Source organism: Echiichthys vipera, assembly GCF_963691815.1.
Source record: "Echiichthys vipera genome assembly, chromosome: 22".
NCBI lineage: Eukaryota > Metazoa > Chordata > Actinopteri > Perciformes > Trachinidae > Echiichthys > Echiichthys vipera.
In genome coordinates, this window is record NC_139847.1 from 10,667,672 (window position 1) to 10,690,151 (window position 22,480).

General features: G+C 41.9%; 3 protein-coding genes across 3 annotated transcripts; 2 read left to right on the top strand and 1 right to left on the bottom strand.

Moving 5' to 3' along the window:
* LOC310964336 (uncharacterized protein) lies at positions 1-9,014 on the top strand. The gene is made up of 8 exons (XM_083937424.1): positions 1-116; positions 1,882-1,991; positions 2,177-2,261; positions 2,352-2,547; positions 3,913-4,982; positions 5,140-5,939; positions 7,284-7,484; positions 7,813-9,014. Exons 1-8 carry the CDS (start codon positions 25-27, stop codon positions 8,055-8,057), a joined length of 2,799 nt encoding a protein of 932 aa, XP_083793550.1. The 5' UTR covers positions 1-24; the 3' UTR covers positions 8,058-9,014.
* A 111-nt stretch (positions 9,015-9,125) lies between these two features.
* On the bottom strand, positions 9,126-13,911 carry LOC310964468 (butyrophilin subfamily 1 member A1-like). The gene is made up of 9 exons (XM_083937597.1): positions 13,733-13,911; positions 13,476-13,541; positions 12,732-13,109; positions 12,357-12,650; positions 12,199-12,288; positions 12,037-12,072; positions 11,551-11,574; positions 11,418-11,447; positions 9,126-11,336 (listed from the first exon to the last, which is right to left on the bottom strand). Exons 1-9 carry the CDS (start codon positions 13,734-13,736, stop codon positions 10,756-10,758), a joined length of 1,503 nt encoding a protein of 500 aa, XP_083793723.1. The 5' UTR covers positions 13,737-13,911; the 3' UTR covers positions 9,126-10,755.
* A 2,136-nt stretch (positions 13,912-16,047) lies between these two features.
* Positions 16,048-21,293, top strand: mfsd8 (major facilitator superfamily domain containing 8). The gene is made up of 12 exons (XM_083937513.1): positions 16,048-16,483; positions 16,893-16,975; positions 17,444-17,487; positions 17,908-18,148; positions 18,325-18,438; positions 18,575-18,719; positions 18,903-18,961; positions 19,206-19,314; positions 19,448-19,582; positions 19,670-19,773; positions 19,958-20,184; positions 20,277-21,293. Exons 1-12 carry the CDS (start codon positions 16,425-16,427, stop codon positions 20,481-20,483), a joined length of 1,527 nt encoding a protein of 508 aa, XP_083793639.1. The 5' UTR covers positions 16,048-16,424; the 3' UTR covers positions 20,484-21,293.
* Positions 21,294-22,480: the final 1,187 nt, after the last annotated feature.

The following is a 22,480-nucleotide window of genomic DNA, read 5'->3' on the forward strand; positions in this document are numbered from 1 at the left end:
CGAGAGGTAGGGAAGGCAGTCCTAATGGCGGAGAATGTACGGTCGCCTTTTGACTACCGGGAGCCACCGACCCTCGACAGCGACGGGGATGGGAGCAAACCGCCGCCGCCGCGGGGGTGAGTGAACACAGCCGGTCTGTGGTTTGTACCTGCGCGAGGGTTGTTTTACCGGGATTTTGTGAGCGAAAATGCAGGAGCCCGAGACGCACGCGCTGCGAGCGTGCACGTTTGTTTAGTTAACGAGAAAGCCTTTATTCGCGTGCATGATTTCAGCGTTATAATTGTAAAAAACGGAACAGAGGAAGTGCTTTTTCTTTGTTTTTTGGTTGCAGCCGCTGTGTCCCGTGTGGTTCCGTGGCCCCGTAGCCCACCTCAGCTCTCATTTAATCTGCAGCCTTTTATTTTTGGATGTTTTGACCGGATATAAGTTAGCTGCTGGAAGCTAACAGGCTAGCTTTGGTTTAGCATGTTAGCATGCACCCAACAGGAATCTTAATATACAGCTATGAAGCTGGCAAGTGATGTGCACTCTTGTTGATAACCCCTGTCATGTCAGATTTTTTTAAATTCTGCAGATCCCCCGACATTAATATTCATCAAACCGCCCGTTTCATCAGTGTTATTATGCTCTTAACACTGCTCAGCTGGTGCACACCATGACTCGCGGCTTGTTTGAGTAAACAAAGTTGCTGACCATGACTAAAATGCATCCGAAAACAGTTGACTGTCACCAGGCCCAATGCTTTGGGGACGCTTTGTTGTGATTATCTGCCCTCTGTTAATGCATCTGTACAGTCTGACGTGATTGCATGAAGGGGTGGGGCCATTTCCAATATTTAGATTAAAAACCACAATGATAGCTGAAACACTAGCTGTCTGTTTCCAGTAAATCTGTGTTTCTCAGCCATTGTCATCGATCACCATATCAAATCAGGGACTCATTTACCCCTGGGTTGCCTGGTAAATTTGCTACAAACTAGCATTGATGTGGTAATCCTATATTCTTGAATTATGGCGAGTAAAGCCCAGTTTGGTCGTCAGGCAGCAATCATTATATTGTCAAAAATGCATCTTTAAATGGGCTGTGATAAAAGTGTGGTTATGCTGTGCAGAAATAATTAGTTGTTGGATGACTGATACTGTCAACAAAGGTGATATTTCAGGATCATTAAAGTCAATTATCAAGGAAACTGTTTCCAGCTTTTCAAGTATGAGGATTGTCACATTTTCTTCATTTGTAAATGTCATATATTTGAGTCCTGGGCTGTTGGTTGGGCAATACAAGCCATTTAACGCCCCTTAAGCTCTCAAATTATGGGTATTTTTCACACTATTTTCATTGTATAGGCTAGATTATGAATTGATCAATGTCAAACTTTAATCAACAGACTCATAAATAATTCAATTAACAATCAAAGTAAAAGCTCAAATGTAGTTATATCTCTGCCTTCTTATATACGCCTGGGGTCTGCTCTACTCCTTATACCCAAACCTGCAATATCTGAGGCTGTGCAGAAATCGAAATTTCCAAATGTTTTAATTGCTTGTCAAATCAAAGACCTTTTCATTTTTCTCAAGTGGAAGAACAACACGCACACGCACATGCACACACACACACACACACACACACACGGACACCCTGTCGACACCACTGCTGCCACTATCACTAGTTAAGTAGTTCATAACCTTATTGTTGTTGTGGATGAGTCACCCACCTTAGAGAAATGTTACGTGTTTCCAATTCAAAGTACCACTTTTCCACAGGTATCACATGCTCTGTTCATTTCAACTGCTTCATTTTCAGTACTTACAGAAGACAGTCTTGAACGCTGCTTTGTCTGAACTTATCATCATGCTAAATGCCCTGGATTTGTTTTTACAGGCGAGTGTGTGGGAGAAAAAGGAAGGGGACACCTGTGAAGGTGTGTGACCGAGCGTATGTAACAGAAGATGAGGAGGAGGAGAGCATGTCAGAACACAGCTACAGCCCAGGTATATAAAGAAGCACACACATATTTTGCCACCTGCTATTTGTGTTTTTATCCACTCTGGTGCTTATGGACAACAAGTATACTAAGTTGTAATTAGCATTGTATAGTAGGAAGGAGAGCCACCTTCCATCTTCAAACATAAGGTAGTTGACATGTGCTACATTCAAACGCTCCACTCTGTCCCAGGTGATGGCCAGTACCCAGAGGGTGCAGAAGACCGCCTCCCTCCACCAGGCAGTCCCTACTACCTGTCTGATCCCACTCAGCTCTGGTAAGGAGGACCTTTTGCCGTGATAATTGCGCTCAGATGCTTTTGTGGGTTGGTGAATCCACATGGCTCATGTCACTTTATGTTTTCCAGTGTGCCAGAGTTGGGGGAGGAGGGAGCGAGTGGTGTTCGGGGACCTGTCCTTTTCCATCCGCCGCCCAACTGCAGGATTCGAGAAGTCCACTGTGGGACCCAGGTGCGATTGGTTGTCATAGCGATCCGGGACATCGCCAAAGGGGAGGAGATCACAGTGGACTACAGCCTGACTGACTGGGGCGAGAATGCAATGGTAAACTTGTTACAAACTAGTGATGTTCTGTATTTTTCTGATGCCAACAAACCCATGAAAAGCTCAAAACCACCAACGCATTGGGGTTGACGACTACAAAGAGGGGTGTCTGTTTGTTCAAAACAATAGTGGTTTTTAACAAGGTTAGCGTAGATGCTGCAGCAGTTCTATCAGAACCGGAGAGTATTTCTTCATTAAAAGAACATAACGGCTCCAAAGGCTTTAGGGTTTTCACTCTTCTGCCGACTGACTACGGCCCATGATAGACAGATGGTTCATCTAATCACGTGTCAGGTATCTTTTAATACATCCCTGCCCTTTTCCAAACAGTTTTCACTGACACCTTCTCAGATGTCTTCGGGTTACAAACCACCTGGCAAGTCCGTCCCATAAAAACCATCCGAAGCCATAAATAATGCAAAAAAGGGTCCTAACTTCACCCACACACTGCACAACCTACAAAGTGGTCAGATTGCTGTACTAATCACATTACACAACTCTGTCTTATAATGGGGTATAATCTTTAGTGCATGAGTGACAAGGCATTTCACTAGGAGGATTTCTCGCCACGTTTGTGTGGTCTCCAGGCTTTATTTAAATACAAAAGAAGTGTTACGGTAAAAGGCATGAGACCCCGCATAAGACAGGAGTTCTTTCCTCCAAAAATGGATGTCCGCAAGAAGCTGGCAATCCAAGTTTGTGCGCTGATTTGTAGCAAAAACCCAAATAAGAGAATATGGAGGATGGTTGATGGTTGGGGAGGTGCGGGAAGCAAGGATTTTCTTCTGCAGAGAAAGTTGGAGGTCAATACGTTATTTTTGATTGAATGATTTGCAAAGTGTTGCGACTGCTCCCCATGATATTTCCCTTGCCTTGTATTTCTTGCGCTCTCATTGGTTTTAGGTCGTTGCTGCTCTCGTTGCTGGTCAAAACAATTTTCACACTGCAGGATTTAGACTCAGACAGGTTCAGCGGCCTTTGTTACCTCCAAAAACTGTTGCCGAGTGGAAAATCGGGGCTAAAATCATGTGGTGTTCTGGGACATTGTATGCCTTTTTTAATTGGATAACGATAGTTTAGAGCAGACAGGAAACAAGTGAGAGAGAGATGCATCAAAGAACCCTGTCCAGAATCAAACTGGGAACATTGTGTGAACATGTCCAGTGTCTTAATAAATGGGCTTTGGGTTGAGAGGCACGGATATGGAAGTATTGTTAAACAGTTGTGTGTTTTTTTTTGTTGATTTTTGACAATAATGGGAAAAAACATTTGCAACTTTTAAATGTAATAAAACTGTAGATCTTGTTGATATGGCTATATGTTGAGCTAACATGGTTTGTTTTCATTTGAAATCTGTCTGACCAGGAGGAAGAGGCTGGCCCCCACCCACTGTCCCTCTCTGTTTCTGATTACCTTACCCCCTCCTGGTCATTATCACCCTCATCCTCCCCACTCACCCATTCTGAACCCAGTGACTCAGACCGCGAGGAAGATGAAGAGGAGGAAGACGACGATGATGACGATAACGATGAAGAAGAGGAGATTGAGGAGATAAGGGGTCGAATGCTTCGCCGCCGCAAGAAATGCAAGCTGCCCGCAGCGGTCACTTCAAAGAAGAAGAGCGCACCCACCTCTGCCAGAGGACCTGGGCGCCCCTGCTCATCTTTTTCCCACCCTGCACCCGTCACACCACCTGCCCGATCCCAGTCCCAGCCTCCAGTCAGCGGTCTGACACCCCCTACCACCAACATAAACAACAATATTAACATAAACATTGGCAGCTCCAGCGGTGCCACAGTGAGCCGGCGGCAGCACTGCCCGTACTGTGGCCGCCACTATCGCTCTCTGGCACGCCACCTGGAGAAGCACCACGCCAACCAGCCAGAGGTCAGAACAGCCATGGAGATGGCACACATGCACACACACAGCTCTTCAAATGGCAACGCCTCGCACCCTAACCCTTCATCGTCCTCCGCCTCCGGCAGTCATTCCTTTGCTGCCCCGCAGCCCTCAGCCTCGAACCCCGCTCCCCCCCCTCTCTTCTCCAGGGAGAGGGAATCGCCGGCCACACGCTCAAGCACGGGCGGCGTCTCGTTCTCCCTCTCACTTTCGCCACCGCCTTCCTCTCAGCCTGCAGCCACCAAGAAGGGGCCTAGCTTACCACCGCCCAGCACAAAACGCTCTGCACCCCCGGTGGTGTCAAGAGTTAAGAGTCCGTCACCACCTCCCCCAACTACACCCAGAAGGGGTCGGAGGATGAAGAGAGAAGAAAAGCATGAAGAGCAGCAAAAGGTGGAGGAGGAGAGCTTGAGAAGTCAAGAGGAACTGGTTCCACCTCCTACTCCAGAGCCAGACATTGATCCAGATGAATATCTGGAGCTGAGTGGAGAAGGAGAAGAAGTTGTACCAGAGGAAAAGAATGGAGAGATTGTAAGGTGTGGTTGGAATATTGTCTTTTTCTCTGCACGGTTGTCTCCGAAACACCTTTTGTAGTCTTATTACAAATTAGGTATTGTTTGGGGTTTGGGGTTGTGCCTTTTGGTCTCAACTGCTATTTTAAATGCATTTTTCCTCCCTCTCTGTCATTTCCAGCTCACAGAGACATCACATGTCACCGCTACTCTCTTCCCTCTCCTGTTTGGTCGTCTACCTCCGCCGCCAGCAGCATTCCTCTTTTCTTTCTCTAACCCGTTCTCCTCACTCTGCTGAGGCATGGCGCCTTCTCTGCCATTCTAGCCTCTCCCTGCTCATTCTTTACAACCGCCACCGGGAATGTGAGGTGGCCAAGCTCACGGTCCAGGACTATCGCAACCGTATCACCCCCCTGGCCAGTTCCAACATCACTTCACCCTCTGGCATGGAAGTCACCCTGTCCCCCTTTGAGCGCCAGGTCCTCTGTAACCTTCCGCGGGCAAGTGTTTTGGGCAAGCGTGGTCGCATCCAGCCACTTATTCTCCCGCCACACTGTGAGTCCTGCTTGGACCTACTCCTTCAAACCAGCCCCAATGTGGGTGTGGACCCAGAGAGCCCCTATGTCTTCTCCCGGCCCTACCACTCTCCTGCCACACCACTCCGAGGCACCGACCTTCTGAGGAACCTGGCACGATCCAGCGGGGCCAAGAACCCCGGTTCACTGACGGCGACACGTGTGCGCCGACAGGTAGCAATATTCACTCAACTGCTACTGTTAGAGGAGGCTGAGGGCCAGAGTGGAGCCACCAAACGGCTGGAGGAATTCCTGGAACGAGAGTACCACGTGACACAGAACTGCTCCACTATCATACGGGATCCGGCCTTGATGGGCCGCGTGGGTCGTGTTGTTCTTTATGGAGAGAGGGAGGGTGTGCTTTTCCGAGGAATGAGCCTGCAGCACATCTGCCTCGAGTTGGATGGTAAGGAGTCGTGGTACATCATGTGTTGTCTGTCTTCAGGGTAAAATGTCGACGCCACTTGGTAGCAGGTATCACGAGCATGCCATGTTCATTCACCATCTTTAAAAAAAATAATATGAAGTGTCGACATACTCTATATCATTATTTTTAAAGTGGAAGTACTGATGGACTATGGATTGGACTCACAAAAAACACTGCAAGGTTTAATAGTCTTTGGTTCAATACTTCTGATAGAAAATAGTTAAATGTTCCAGAAAGACAATGTTCGACCATGATCAGAGTGTTTCTGAAACAGATGTCTCAGCAGCAGACATTTCAAAATGTGTTTAAAATGAACCAGAACTACCTACATTGCTGGATACCACAGGAAAATGATTTATGCTTAGTGAACTGACCTTTTAGTATTTCATGTGCTGGAATAGCCTAGAGCTGAGATTTCCTGATTGCCATCGCGAGGTTGCTAGCTTACCAGCATAAACTCTAGGAAGTCCCTGTGTCCAAGGCCTTGCTCCTGTGAGACTTTAGCAGATCTTGGGTTACCATATAGACATGACCAAGAAATAATCCAGCACACATCCCACATAAAATTTAACCAGTCTCCTTTTTTACCCTCTTGTTTTTGTCAATGATTAAATAAACAAGACAATAATGTGTTAATAAGTTAGCTTAAGTGGGTCTGGTAGGTGGAAACTTGAGGATGAACTCATTATAATTTGGAGGTTAAAGGTCAAGGTCACCGTGACCTCACAAATCCCATATTTTGCCTCAACGCAAGCATTTTCAGTCTAATTATGACAACAATTCACACAAATGTCAAATAGGATAACAATGCTGAAGTGATGACATTTTATATCCAAAAGGTCAAGGCCATAACAGAGAACAGAAGGGGAGACATTTAGTTGCATACTGTATTGTTGACACTAATCTTGAAAGTGTGCTGCTCATTGTAGCTGTGTTGCTGTAGCTTTATGTTTCAAGTTTTCAAGCTTCATGAGTCGTATGTAGGTCAACAAAGGGTCAGCCGTACAATGAAATGTACTTGACGAGATAACGGGTCAGCTCAATAATAAAAGCACTAGTCATATAAAAGATAAAATTACTATAAGATCGTTATAGTTGGCAAACATACGGGGGTTGATAGTCTGAACTGTTACTTTAGTTACTCCTTCAAAACTGAAAAACAATTTTTCCACTTTTTCCACACTGTTTGTTTAGGAGGTAAAGCACAACATTTTAGATGCAGTTTAATAACAGCACTGCAGTTGATCCCTTTTCTTGAAACGTTGAGCTCTATGCTTAATTTTGATTTGTGTTTGTATTCTCCATTTCAAATCTATCCTACAGTAATGTCTGGCAACTCAGCAGACTCCTTCTCAGATTCAGAGGTAGAGGAAGAAAAGGAAGAAGTTAAAGAAAAAGCTGAAGTGATGGTGAAGAAGAAAGGACCGGGGCGACCACCGCGGAAGAAGAGAGCGCCCAATCCCTCTCCAGTCAGCCCATCGATTCCCAATGTTCATAAGAGAAGATGCATTCCACCCAAATCAGGTAATCATCTGTCAAAGCAGCTGTGGCTCAGGAGGTAGAGCGTGTTGTCCACTTATCGGAAGAACCCCAGCTCCCAAAGGCTGTGCCATGCGTATGAATGAGAATTAGATTATCTCCTAATGAGCAGATGGCATTAGCGTATGAATGTGTGTGAATGGATAATTGTGGCATGTAATAAAGAGCGCTTTGAGTTGTCGGAAGTAAAAATCCAAGTCCATTTACCAATATCCGTCTATAAGTTCTCAAGCTTCAGTCACTTCCTTAAAATATTAGATCCTATGCATTCTATTCCCATTAACGTACACCTTGTTTCACCACTATCTCACAGGGAAGCGCGGCGTGCTAAAGCGCCCCTGGTCAGAGGCCGAGCGTGTAGCAGTGGAGACTCACCTAAAGAGAAACCTCATGGAGCTACGAGTCCCTGCGAAGGCAGACTGTGAGCGTTGCCTGGAACTCTGCCCTCTGCTGGTGAGCAACCAGCGAGACTGGAGGTCTATCAAGTTTTATGTCCACAACCGCATCCAGCTGCTGAAGAAGCAGGGGAGGAGGGAGAGCGCCGCCTCTGTCTGCTAGGGGAGAAACACAGGCACGGCAGAGGACGCAAACCATCATGTATAAACCACCAGCATAATAACGAAGAGAAAATGTGGAGTGCAGCTTCTCTTTTCTTTTCTCTTTGGGTGCAGTACCTGAAGTTAGGTGCATGCCCAGTCTCATCATCACAGTCATAAGTAGTGTTATAAAACTGACTAAGCTAAGAAAACGGATGGGCGGCAAGTATTATTCCTACTCTGTGTTGGGGAGGCCCAGTGTCCGTTCGAGATGTACTTTTAAGCGGTTGGACAACGTTTACGTGAAAGTGTGAGTTCAAACAGTGAAAGCTTTTTTTTTTTTTAAAGATTTATTTTTTATGTCGACCTTCGTTAAATTGTTAACAGTGGAGAGCTGCAGGAGATATAGGAGAGAGAAGGTGACATGCAGCACATGTCCCTGGAGTGACACCACTCCACAAGGTTGCGGTATGTGCTTTGACCACCAGGATACTTTCCAGCAAATGGTCCTTGGTCTAGCGTTTGTTTCGGGCTGATGACCAAACATAAAATGTGTAAAGCTTTGGAGGAAGATACCAATGGTTCCGATCTTTAAAAGTCCTCCCAGATAGACTACGTATGTATGAACCTGTATAGTTTGTGTTTGATATTGACTGACATTGTGTCCCCAATCCATGGCGCCCAACTGTGGAGCGTATTAAAAAGTATTGTTTAAAGTCTCGGACCATATTGCACCTGTGAAGCGGTTCTTTCATACCTCTTCTACCATGCTCGTAGACGAACTTTACCGAATTTACTGCGTATCAGAATTAAAAAAAAAATATTTCAGAATCAACTTGTGGTCTTATTCACAATGTAAATACTTCCTAATCTATGAAAAATATACAGTAGTGACAAAGTTAGCATTGTGTTATGGTGTATATAGTGTAAATACTACCTGTACTTATTAAAGTGTATGACATTTTGCTGTGTTTTCTTAAACTGGATTGTAAAGTGAGTTTTACATTGTGAATGCATTGTGAAACAGGAAATAGAAATAACAAATAAATACGGAATCCCACATTGATTGAGTTTATTCATAAAGCTGACAGTCACAAGAGTACATTTTGATCCCAGTCATTGAAAAGATCTTCACAAACGGGTTGAATTATTTACAACAAACAAACTTGACTATAGTCCATCAACTCATGGCTTAAAGTAAAGCTGCCTCATTCAGAGTTGTTCCCATTTGTAAGTCAGTGTTTTGCAGTTTTTCAGCAGCCAAGAAGCAGCGTTCCAAAGTCTCATCCAGCCATCCAGATCCAGTTGATCCCTCCCTCCTGGTTCAACCGATTTACCTAATGTGCAGCTCCACTCGACCCTCTACAGGTGATTTAAATCTTTTAACTCAGACGGGTCTTTAGTCAGGTCAAAAAATCAGCACCAGACAACCCGAACGACGGACAGCTCATAATCATCAAGTATGTCTGAATATGCACAATGTATTGAAATACCTGTCCACCAAGAAATAGGTACTGTGTACTGTACCGGGAGATTGATCTTAAAACTAAATTCTAAATTTAGGAAGAGAAGAACTTTAAGATGACAGTTTATATAATGTAACTCTCCTACTCAGGTTGTAAGCTGCTGTGTCCTGGATAAGCTCAAGTCCACCTACAGTCCCTTATACGAGACCAATGAGATTAAAGGCAGCACAAAGCCAGGCTTGTAGTGTTGCACCCCTTGGAACCTAAATGTGTACCTCTGAAATATTTGCATCGGTGATGTGTTCACAGAACGGTAACAAGACCAAAACCACCAAGATGCAAACAGTAATATAAAGTTTTGAATCACACAAATAATAACAAATGGTGAGAAATCTTAAAAAAGTGTAATATACATTCCAAATATCAACTTAAATCCCTTAAAAGAGTCACAATATTAGCGTGATTAATTGAAATGTTTACGTATTTCCAATATGTTAAAAAAACAAAGCAAAATGGTCATACCATTGCAAACAAAAAAGACATACAAAATAATTTAAGCTTATTTAATCCCATCCCTTCTCTGTAATCAATAATAGTTAATTAGTTGTAATTATAATGATTTATAATATATTCATTACCACTGATCTTTACTTTATAACAAGATATAAAATAATTGCAACATATTTATCCTAAATTTGATTTTATAGAAAACCCAGGCAGGCAAAGATAACTACATAAGATATACACATTCTAATTATGGTATAAATGAAATAAGTTTTAATGTTAGTATATTTTTACTCAGCTCATTCTATCATTCTGTCTATCAAATTTGTTTGAAGGTTTAAAACCCACCCAATAACATTTAACAAAATCTGTTTAACATCTACATGCTTCCACTGGTTGATCCTCAGATCATTAAAAAAACAACAAAAATCCATAATTACGCAGATGACTCACAAATTTACATAACATCACCAGGGGACTTTTAGTCCAATACAAGAACTAAATGCATTCACTGAGCAAATCAACGATTAGATGGATCTGAATTTTCTTCAATAAAATTTAAAAAAACATGAAATAATTGGGTTTTTTGAGTCAAAGAATGACTAAAAGTTAGCGCACAGCTTAAAACGGTAATGTTAAAAACCCCAAACCAAGCCTCTTCCCTTTAACACAGGACACAAGTACAGTGCTAAAACATGAAGAAATCCTGTGTTTTCATCTTTCTCACGGCAGTTTTTATTATAGTTGATGTTAACACTCATACTCTTGAGCGTTCCCCACGTCAGATTCACCCTGTTCTTCCCTGTATAATATCTCCATAGGTGCTTTATCACCTTTACCCGGGTTGAAGAATGGAAAAACTTCACCCTGGAAGCTAGCTGTTAAACTACAAATGAGACTACTATCTTCTACATTGTAAAAGGAAAGTGTTCCGTTATCATAATTCAAATACACACCAACCGTCTGTGGTCTGAACGAGACAGGCAGTGACATTTCTGAGTCTGTGCTGAACTGAAGGCTCCCTGCTCTTTGAGGGGAAGAGGACAGGAACCAGTAACCTTTTGATGTAGTTGGAGTAAAATCTACATCCTCAGGGATGGCAGTTGCACTTGTAACTCCTACCCACCAGGACTGTTTTAGACCAATGGAGGAATCTGTTTTCCCCAAAGCAACCTCCCAATAGTGTTGTCCAGAAGAGAAGCCGGGTGTTCCTTTGATAGCTGTGACACAGGTTACCTTTTCTCCATCAGGAAAATTAAACTGGCTGTCTCTCAGTAGACCACCATTGATTGTGAGAAACGGATTTCCCATCTTATCAAGTGTAACATTTACTGTTGAAAATGTCAAACATTAGGATGTTATCAGAAAAAGTCAGGTTAAAGAAAGCACATAACAAATTCTCAAGTGCTTACCGTAGTACTTCCTAGCTGACTGGATCACGTCTGCAAAAGAGAATAAGATCGAATCTAACCCAAAATGGTATTTTCATATTAAAATGAATTACAGCAACCGATGTTTATGAACAGGGACGGACTTAACTCTTACCTTTTGATAAAAGTTTAGCAGTCTCTGGGGAAGAATATACAAATAAACATTATTTTGTATTTTATGGAGGCACTCTTGAAGTTAAGTTTCCTTGTCAGCTGCCCCAGAGGGAGCTTTCCAAGTTTGACAAAATAACCAGAATTATGTTTACAGGGCGGAGAGGGTCTAATGAGACACTGTGGAAAATGTAGGATCCACTGCTTTAAAAACTTGACTCATCAGTAGTCATATACAGAAGTGCTAAATACTACATTTCTGGAGTACCCGGTTAATATACTGTACATAATGAATGAATAACATGAACTTTTGCTGAAACAGTGATGTGACTCCTTCTCACCCTCAGTGCGGTCACTTCCTGCTTATATCATTCATGTGTATATAAAATGTATCTAAAAACAAGCATTTACCTCTCTCTTTTAAGTACAGCACCCTAAGTCACACTAACATGGCTAATAATGTGTTTACCGTAACGTGACTCCTTCTTACCGTCAATTTGGTCACTTCCAGGTTTGGCTTTCTTCCCTGAAACATACAACATTTTCAGGATTTCACATTATTCATGTTGGTAAGAATTATTAAGAAATTCCCCTGTGAGGATAGGTTTTGTTCTATTCTTTGTATAAAATGTATCTAAAAACAAGCACTTACCTCTCTTTTTTAAGTACAGCCCTCCAAACACTAACATGGCTATGAGGAGTAAAGCAAAGAGCACCCATCCAACCACTGACAATCCAGACACTAAAAAAAAAAAAAGTTAATATTTTTGTGCTCTAAGTAAAAGCACATAGGCGAATAGTTCTCTTTACCCTGTTCAACAGGTGGAGGAGGTTTTTCCAGGTGCACTCTTGCCTCCTTTGGCTCTTCATCCGAGATACCTACTGAGCAGGAGACCTCAGTGGAGCTGGGGACAAGAAGCCAGCTGTGGACTGAGAGAAGACCTGAAGAGGCCTTGCTGTACGTCAGGCTTTTTGGGGTAAGAACCTGCTTTTGATCCGACCAGCGCAGACTAGGCTCTGGCAACCAGCCCTCAGACTCACAGCTCATATTCGCCATGTTATCTTCTTTCCATGCTGCTGACAGAAGAGGGGGGGTTCCCCTTGCTATGAAGGAGGAGGGCGATGAAAAACATTTGAAGGTATCTATTTTAAAATCATTAAGTTTTGTGCGTTTATGAAACTTACCTGTCACAATGAGACGGACTACTGCACTGTCATAACCCTGACCAGTCAGGTCACTGCTGACGTAACAGGTGTAATCCCCTGCATCCTCGATGGTGGCATTTTCTAGCCTCAGGCTTACATCTCCTGCCTTCAGCCCACCAGACGCTGCACCCTTTAAGCCAAACGAGACTCGGCCCACGTATGAAGCTTCCTGGGATGCCTCCACAAACTTCTTCCCACGGTAATACATGACTGGGGAGTCAAAGTGGCCAGGGTGGTACCAACACACCTCCAAACTCTCTGCACTTTGTGTTGGATTGAGCCAGCATGGTAATGTGGTTGTGTGGCCACGCCGCACTGTGACAGAGGACTGGACAACAACTGCAACGCCCCCTGAGACTGTGAAACAGGCAACATAAAGGTTTCTGCTTCGGTAATTCTCTTTGGTTTTCGCTGACAGAACTTAGCAGACAAAATAAGTGCTTTTTAATGCTTAAGTAGACTACTGTCCCATCTATAAGTCTTCTTATATAGTTTATATTACAGCATGTTTGTCTTTAGATATTTGTGGAAATATGAGAATAATGGAATCAAATAGGAAAGCACTTAAGGTGTAGCACAAACAGTAACAATAAAAAGTGAATAAATCGAAATAAATAGTGAGCAGATACACAATAATAACAGAATAGAGAGTAAAATACAAGGTTAATGAAAAATAATAATGTGAAGATGTAGGCTATAGGCTTAGAGTCAAAGGGGACTTACCAGAGGCAGAATTACACAATGAACCAAGAGCAGCCACACACAGGCACATGTGCATCACCCGTGTATCTGCAAAATGGGAGGAATACAAATGATGACAAAAGGCTTGCGTCAAAGCAACCGTAACACATCAGGAAGGAAATAACTCTCCACATGTTTCCCCTTTCTTTACAGCCGGGCTGAAATATAAAGAGAGTTAATAACCAGAGCAGAACATATTTCGCGATTGAGAAACGGTGCAAATTCAAAATTCGGCCTACCCATTGTGCTGTCAACTCCAGAGCGAACTCTTCACGCAACTCGAGGTAGTGGGTTACTTATAACGCAGTGAATTGGGACGGAATACAAACTGAGATAAAGTCTTGAGCTACTGTGGATATAAAGTCAGCTTCGGCTTTTTAGTGTCATTTCTCAGTGGGCTTGGAGAAAAAATTCCCGCACCCGATCAGGCTTTTCCAGGCTTTTACCAGATCTACTTTCACTTTCACGTTTGAAGGAGAGCATGCGCTTCAGGTGCCCTTTAGTCCCAAATGGAATACTTCACTCCCACATACATCTATGTACAGCATATGTATACGCACATGCACATACATACTTAGCGTGCACATACATATACACTTCACTTGCACATACATATATACTTCACGTGCACATGCTGTGGAAGAAACATGACTGAGAAAGTGAATAGCAGGACAAGGTCACAGTGTACTTGGGACATAGGCCTGAGAAGCACACATTCTGTTGTGAGAATAATAGAACTATATTTGGGTATGATGACGTCTGGACACAAAGTAGACCCTACTCATGCATTGGAAAGACCAGGTGATCGTGTAAACGTTGTCAGCACACGAAACCTCAGTATAAGAAGGGAAGTCCTGTTAAGAGACACTTGGAATTCTGTGATGAGTGTGTTGACCTTGATTCAATAAATTCCCCTAGATTGCTGTGAGACCTCTCTGCTGACTCCTTCTTGTAGACCTTTCTATTTTATAATACATTGTTCTGCTATAAAATGGTGACCCCGACGTGCATACATACATACTTCACGTGCACATACATATATACTTCACATGCACGTATATATACACTTCACATGCACATACATATACACTTCACATGCACATATACACTTCACATATACATATATACTTCACTTGCACGTACATATACACTTCACATGCACATACATATATACTTCATGTGCACATACGTACATACTTCACATACACACTTCACATACACATGCATACTTCACATACACATACATGTATACTTCACAAGCACATACATATATACTTCACATGCACATACATACTTCACATACATACTTCACATACACACACATATATACTTCACAAGCACATACATACTTCATGTGCACATACAGTACAGATATACTTTACATGCACATACATAGACACTTCACATTCACATACATACTTCACATGCACATATACACTTCACATATACATATATACTTCACTTGCACATACATATATACTTCACGTGCACATACCAACATACTTCACGTGCATATACATATATACTTCACATGCACATACAGCACATAGATACTTCACTTGCACATACATATATACTTCACTTGCACATACATTTATACTGGTAAAAGCACTTTCGCGTATGCATGTAGTGGAGTCAAGGTATAAAGTTAGATATACAGTACTCAAGTAAAGTAATGAAGGCTTATCCTGAATTTGTAACTAAGTAGCCTACTTGAGTACTTAGTCCCATTCCATCACTTACCAGTTTATCAATGGGTTCTTGTGTCATCCAAAACCAAATCACTTTGACGATCAAACATTTTGTCAATGTGTCTATGAACTTATGTTTAGACCTGTAATATAACTGATGCAACTGTGCCTTACACGTATTGACTCTTTATTTCCGTAATATTGACAGTAGCTGAGGACTTTGAAACTGGGGCATAGTGATTCAACAGAATGCAGGAAATGAAGTGTCTCATACTCGAAACATCATGTGGAAGGACCCCCAGATCTTGCTTGATTCTTGTACCATGGGCATGGGGGCCAATGGCAAAGGATCCCTTTTGTTTCTACATTGAAAGTGGCATATGCTTTTACCCCATGTTTAGTATATTGTAACAGACTGTCTTCAAACCTGGCATGATATCATAAAAGGAAAATAAGGCTGCTGGGTTGTGTTTTTGGGCTTAAATGATAAAACACAGATGTGTCAGATGTGCTAATAAGGGACGTCGGTAGTGTTTATGAGATTTGTGAATTCACGTGAGAGTGCTGCGTCAAGGTAAAGGGGAAACGCCAGAAGGAGCGGATGTTGTGCGATATTGGCTTTCAAAATAATTGAGTGTAGTTGGTCAATGTTGAAAAGGAAAACAAGGGGTGGTTCTTAAGCCTGCTCAATATCCATATTAATAAACATACTTTATTATTTGGTTCAGCTATGAACAGCCCACAGTGAAAATACACAAGAAATACGTTGAATTTTATTCTGTTCATTTTATTCTGACATGTTTAACCGGAATTAGCTGTTTTAAACGTGTTTGACGAGACTGCAGTGGTCGAGTTCAGCTTGCTATCATAGTCCAGTTTTGTAAGCTTTTGTGTGGCGTACTTTGGCTTATTTACCTCACCGTTGGATGGAAACTAACGTTACTCCACTTGATATTATCTGTGGTAATGGTTAGGCTAAACTTTATGTGAGAATGGACCATTCTGGTTGGAGTTGCTAACATTAGCTGATAGCTTTGGAGAGGTTTTCGGAAGAGTTGTGACAGTTAGCAGAGACGGTTATCTGTGGTTGTAGTTAGCGTTAGCAGTGTGCAGTTCACTGACCCTCGGATACATGGCGACTTAGCAACGCTGTGTTTTACATCTCCAAGGCCGGGGCAGCGTCATACTTTTTGACAGGCTGTGTGTTTTTGTTTAGTTTTGGGTTTTTTTTTAAACAAAAATGTCTCACCACGCCGACCCTGATGATACCACTCCATTGCTCAGGGATGATACAAGCAGGTGAGTGCAAAGTTCAGGACAAACTCCACAAATTAACCATTGGGATACACATTCATTTTACAAGTGAATTGTTTACCAAACAGGCTGTGGAAGAACCAGTGTTACTGAACTAAACCTGTATACTATATGTAGCGGTGGAAAGTAAAAGTTACTCAAGTACTGTACTTCCATTGTATGCTACTCTGTATTTTTACTCCACTTTATTTGTTTTGTATTTAAGTACATTTTTGATGCTGATACTTGTTGTACATTTTGAATTCAGCACTTTTACTCGTAACAGAGTATTTCTGCAGTGTGGTATTGCTACTTTTACTTAAGTAAGAGCTCAGAGTAATTGAGGTGAATTGTTTTTTTTGTTTTATATCACCAACCTCAAATCACCTGAATTCTCTTGTCATCTTGTGTGCAGTGATGACTCTCAGGATGACGATTACAAGAATCGATGGAGGTCTATCCGAGTCATGTACTTCACCATGTTTCTCAGCAGTGTAGGTGAGGTTGCCCACGACCTACAGGAATGTTGGACATGTTGGCATTTTTATGTAGAAAGCACATTGAAGAGACACTTCACTAGTGGGTAAACTAGTTGTGTGCGCATGGGAAAAGGGTCTCTTCCATGCAAAGTTGGTGAATAATGATCAAGGAAGGAAACTACCTGGTAACTACCCTGTATCCGAATGGAGGCTCTAATGGGGAACACTGGATCAACAAAACATCGTCTAGATCTTTTTATTGAGGAGTATTACCATTTATGTCCATGCAGTCAGAGATGTATACATAACCTTTTTTTCATCTTAACCAGCTATTCAAAAGAGTAGTAGTTGATTATATTAATGAGTATTTCTTTGCATAACTACCATCACTGTGAATGATGCGTCTCTATTTTTTCCTGGCTTGTGTTTTAGTAAAATATTTCTCTGACAGCAGATAAATCATACATATTTGTATGTTTCCTTTCAGGTTTCACTATTGTCATCACATCACTATGGCCCTATTTGCAAAAGGTGTGTACCGTTTGGCTTACAATTTTCTTTGTAAAAGATTGTTGACTGATTCTGATGATGTAATTGATATATTCCATTAAATAATAATACATTGTCTTTATTTGTATGCTTTTCAAGAAACTCAAAGTGGCCTTAGAGAAATGTAACCTCATTCTCACTCACTCAGCGTCGCAGTGAAGGAACGCTGGCTTTTTAGTCATTCACACAGACTAAGCAAAGGCGGTGTGAAGCCGCCCCAGGTGTGATTTCCCTCATGGATTTCACACAGAACCCTGGCAGCAAAACAGGCGTCTAGTGTGTGAGCCGATCTGTTCCGTTAATCAACTGCTTAAAGCCAACCTGACCCACAAGCTGCCATATGTCCTCTGTAGAACATGGTCATCATTTCACATGTTTTGTTTTTGATTATGTTTCTTATAGATTGACCCTAGTGCTGATGCCAGCTTCTTGGGATGGGTGGTGGCAGCCTACAGTCTCGGCCAGATGTTGGCCTCACCCATATTTGGCCTATGGTCCAACCACCGGCCACGCAAGGAGCCACTGGTGTGTTCCATCGTCATCAACCTGTCAGCCAATATCTACTACGCCTACGCATACCTGCCCAGAACAAATAACAAGTTCCACATTCTCATGTCCAGAGCCTTTGTGGGCTTTGGAGCAGGTGATTTGTGAAGGCCTGAAAATGTTTACTGAAACTGTTAACATACCTTCCTGTGAATAACTGTCCTCATTTAATGTCAAGGCATTTGATTTGCTCATAAGCTTGACACACGTCTCTGCGCTACCATGTAATGATGTGATCCATGTCACACAACTCATTCGGTCTTTTTATGGCAGGTAATGTCGCTGTGGTGAGGTCCTATGTGGCTGGAGCTACATCACTGAAGGAGAGGACCGGTGCCATGGCAAACATGAGTGCCTGTCAGGCCCTGGGTTTCATCCTGGGACCAGGTAGGGATGGCTATATTTACTTCATACTGTGTAAACCAGGCTGGTATAGAGAGCGATGATGTGAGTTGAGTATATGATTAACAAAACCCAACAAGCTTTGTTTGTTTTAACACTTGCACATATTTGTTTATGTTAGCTCTGCAGGCAGCCCTATCATTCATTGGTGAGCACGGTGTAACAGTAAAGTTCATAGACCTGCAGCTCAACATGTACACCGCTCCTGCTTTGCTGGCTGCAGCTTTTGGCCTCATCAACATCCTGCTGGTTGTTTTGGTGCTTAGGTGAGGCTGCACGTGTATAAATGTCTCCTTGTTGTTGTTTTTTTTTTTTTGTGGATTTGGGAATTTGAGCACATCTAATTAGGATCCCCATGTAATTTACTCAATTAAGCTTAACTTCTGTCAGTTTCTGTACCTTTCTCAATGCTTCTTTGATTGACTATGATGTCGGGATTTTGTCAACAGAGAGCACCGTGTTGATGACAGTGGAAGACACATCCGAGCCATCAACTACATTACGGAAGGTATTTATTTTGCTCCTCCCTTTTTTTAAACCGAATAAATGTTGTGATTTAGAGTACAACCAGTTAATAAGTTGGCAGCAGCAAGTGTAGAGGGTAGTGTGACTACAGTGACTATGATACTTATACTATTATAAAATTAGAGTCACGAAAAGAAACTAAATAAGCAATATTTGTAGTTATCGTTGCAGGATGTTGGTCTTTGTTTTTGGTTCAAGCCTTTATTATCTTCGTCCCTTTCCTGTAGACAGTGATGACATTAGTGAAGAAACTGAGGAGCCCATTGATCACGTAGCGGTCCTGACTTCCAACGCCCTCTTCTTCATCGTCATGTTCATCTTTGCTGTCTTTGAGACGTACGTACCCCATAGTAGAATACTGAGGCTGTCAAGTTAGATTATAACACTTATTTCTACGTAACCTCTGCCTCTTTTTACTCAGTTATATACGTTTGTCGAAATCTGACTGTATATTTTTGTAATTTTCCAGAATTGCCACCCCGTTGTCCATGGACATGTTCGCTTGGACAAGGAAAGAAGCTGTGTTATACAATGGCATCATCATCTGCGGTATTGGATTTGAATCCATATTGGTGTTTCTGGTTGTAAAAGTGGCCTCTCAAAGGTACCCTTCCCTATGCATGTATGGATTAGATAAAAAAATATATTTCAGCGTCAACAAATTTGGTTCATCAAGTTGATTTCCTTTCAGGGTCGGGGATCGTCCTGTGCTGTTAGCAGGCTTGGCCATTATATTCTGCGGCTTCTTTATTCTGCTTCCATGGGGAAATCATTACCCTAAAATCCAGTGGGCAGGTGTGCATTTTGATGGAAATAATACTGTTTTGGCATTGATATTTTAAGATTTGTTTGAATCTTCTACTGTGGGAACATTAGTATATTGATGTTTAGTTGGGCCAATTGTTGGGACTGCAATAATATAGCTGAGAGTTGCACTGGATAACTGTTGAACTGTTGAACTTTTCTTTTCAAAATACAGACCTCAAAAACAACTCTTTGGTCGGCTGGATGTCCAAAGCTGCGATTGCCTCCAACAACTCTGCGGAGCCAACAGGCTGTCCGTATGAGCAGACCTGGTGCCAGTATACTCCTGCCATCCATCTGGCCCAGTACATCTCATCTGACATCCTCATCGGGGTGGGATACCCAGCCTGCAACGTGATGTCCTACACGCTGTATTCCAAAATCCTTGGACCCAAACCTCAGGTAAGAAGACTTTAATAAAACGACTGTATTAAATGTGTATCATGTATCTTTTGAGAACCTAGAGTGTGGATGTTTACTGTTTCTTCCTGCAGGGTGTGTACATGGGGTGGTTGACGGCTTCAGGGAGTGGAGCGCGGACATTTGGCCCTATCTTTGTCTCCCAGGTCTATACGATCCTGGGACCCCGCTGGGCCTTCAGCCTCATCTGTGGGATGGTGGTCGGGGCAATCATCCTCCTCAGCTCTCTTTACCACAGACTCATCGCCTTTTCTGTACGCCACGGAAGGATTATAGAATAACAAGTGAAGATTCCCACTGGGGAGACTGATGGCAGTTTCCTACTTTTATTCTCTAAATCCAGGTTGTAATGAAGGCTTTATTTGCTGTTCCTAACTTTAAAATGTGGTTACTGATAAGCCTTTGAGAGTTTGTGACTCAGGCTTGACCTTTAAACTCTAAGGCGAACAGATAAAGCCGGGTTATTTCTCCTGACTTGACAAAACATGACTGTTTGCAAGTTAAAAGGGAGCTAGCACCAAAGCTGCACTTTCATGCACTTGTTGTGAAATAAGCCATGTGATGCCTTTTCCACGACATCAAAAAGATTTGAGTTTTTAATGGACAACTTTTATGTTATTGCATCATTGGTCTGAAAGGTGAATTAACTAAAAACATTTTTAATACTTAGCCTACTTTATCAAAGCCTTTTGTGCTCTCAGAATGTCTTTGCATTCAATTTTAACATTAAATTGTGAACTCTACAGGCACATGGACTGCATAGAAGCAACCATGACCTACTTAATGGTACTTGAAAATGAATGCCATCAAATTATTTGACATTTTAGGTTTTATCGACATGAAATGTGCTGACTACTGAATTATGTTTGATTCATTGGATGTGTCATTCCCTGTGCTTTATGTTTTGATTGAACATGTTTAAGTGGAGAAAATGAGATGTCATGTTTTACTAATTGTTGCGCTTGTGAGAAATGCAGAGAGAAACAAACATTACATTTTACAGTGAAACATTCCCACATTTACCTGTTTTCCTCTAAAGGCAGATATTGATATTCATTTCCTGTTTCTTGTCATGGCTTAGGTGGTTGTCTGCCGGAACTCATTCAGAAAGTGATATGTGATGAGTGTGTGGGTGCTAATGATTTACTGAGAGATGCATTAAATGGTTGATATTCTCTTAAATGATCAATGTCACTCTACCTTCATTTTGATCAGGAGTGGCTAAGCAATCGAGTGAGAGCAATGCTTTCCCCACACCTTATGTGCATGTTGCAAGACGGTATACCATATAAGACTTTACTTATCATCAGCAGGGTGTACATTTACATTTTACACCAGCACGAGAGAGATGCAAAAAGGTAAGAAACAAGCTATTCACATTAAAAACAAATTAAAGTTGTACTCTATAAGAAGTGGCCTCTTTGGCAGTGAGATGTAACTGTTCTTTCAGAGCCCTCCATCCTGTCACATTCATGGTCACTATGTATATTGACAATTTATATTTTTTGCTCTTTTGTAACTTTATTGAAATACATTCACCTCTCTACTTCAAGTCGATCCCTTATATGTTACCCTCTCAAATCCATACACATACATGTTCCTTTTACACTTCTGTCCTTACAACAGCCTGACTCAGAAGTTGAGGTTCCTGATTTCCAATTACAAGTGGACACAGCATGACTGTTAGTGACTGTCAGCAGCGTCAAACATAGCGGCTTATTTGCATCTAGCCTGCGAATATCACCAGCTTCTTTTTTCTATGTCCATGGTTGCCACAGACACAGATATTGTAATACTAATATATTGACTCTTGTTTTGCTCTCTGGACACCAGAATTGGCAAGCTCCATTTCCCACAGTGCCAGCCTACAGTAGCTGCACCGAACAACAGACAACCCTGGCAACCCGCAATTCCATTTCTGTGGGAGTCATGCTCAAGGGATCAATAAAAAGAAGTCTAAGTCTAATGCCCAACTATTGGCTGCTACAATGTAAACAGAACGTGTCAGAAAGTCATTGTCAAACCTGTCAAATGTTTATTAAAATATTAATTCAGTCTAAGTATATTTTTATATGGAAAAACAATACTTTCATTATATATTATAATATATATATATATATATATAGCTTTTAATGAAGATTCTACATATTCAACCTTTAAGTCTCAATAAATGAATAAATAAATGCACCTTTAAATAAAATAATAAATACTTTACATTTATTTCCACGTTTTTGTTCACCTACATTTATTTCTGTATTTATGCATTTATTTAGACATT

Excerpts from the sequence above, each read along its gene's own strand:
- LOC310964336 (XM_083937424.1), top strand. The coding sequence starts at position 25 with ATGGCGGAGAATGTACGGTCGCCTTTTGACTACCGGGAGCCACCGACC. Across the intron at positions 117-1,881 it reads AAACCGCCGCCGCCGCGGGG|GCGAGTGTGTGGGAGAAAAA; the intron begins GTGAGTGAACAC and ends TTGTTTTTACAG. Across the intron at positions 1,992-2,176 it reads AGAACACAGCTACAGCCCAG|GTGATGGCCAGTACCCAGAG; the intron begins GTATATAAAGAA and ends ACTCTGTCCCAG.
- mfsd8 (XM_083937513.1), top strand. The coding sequence starts at position 16,425 with ATGTCTCACCACGCCGACCCTGATGATACCACTCCATTGCTCAGGGAT. Across the intron at positions 18,149-18,324 it reads CTTTGTGGGCTTTGGAGCAG|GTAATGTCGCTGTGGTGAGG; the intron begins GTGATTTGTGAA and ends TTTTTATGGCAG. Across the intron at positions 18,720-18,902 it reads CTGGTTGTTTTGGTGCTTAG|AGAGCACCGTGTTGATGACA; the intron begins GTGAGGCTGCAC and ends TTTTGTCAACAG.
- LOC310964468 (XM_083937597.1), bottom strand. Across the intron at positions 12,651-12,731 it reads AGTCCGTCTCATTGTGACAG|CAAGGGGAACCCCCCCTCTT; the intron begins GTAAGTTTCATA and ends CCTCCTTCATAG. Across the intron at positions 12,073-12,198 it reads GCTGTACTTAAAAAAGAGAG|GGAAGAAAGCCAAACCTGGA; the intron begins GTAAGTGCTTGT and ends TGTATGTTTCAG.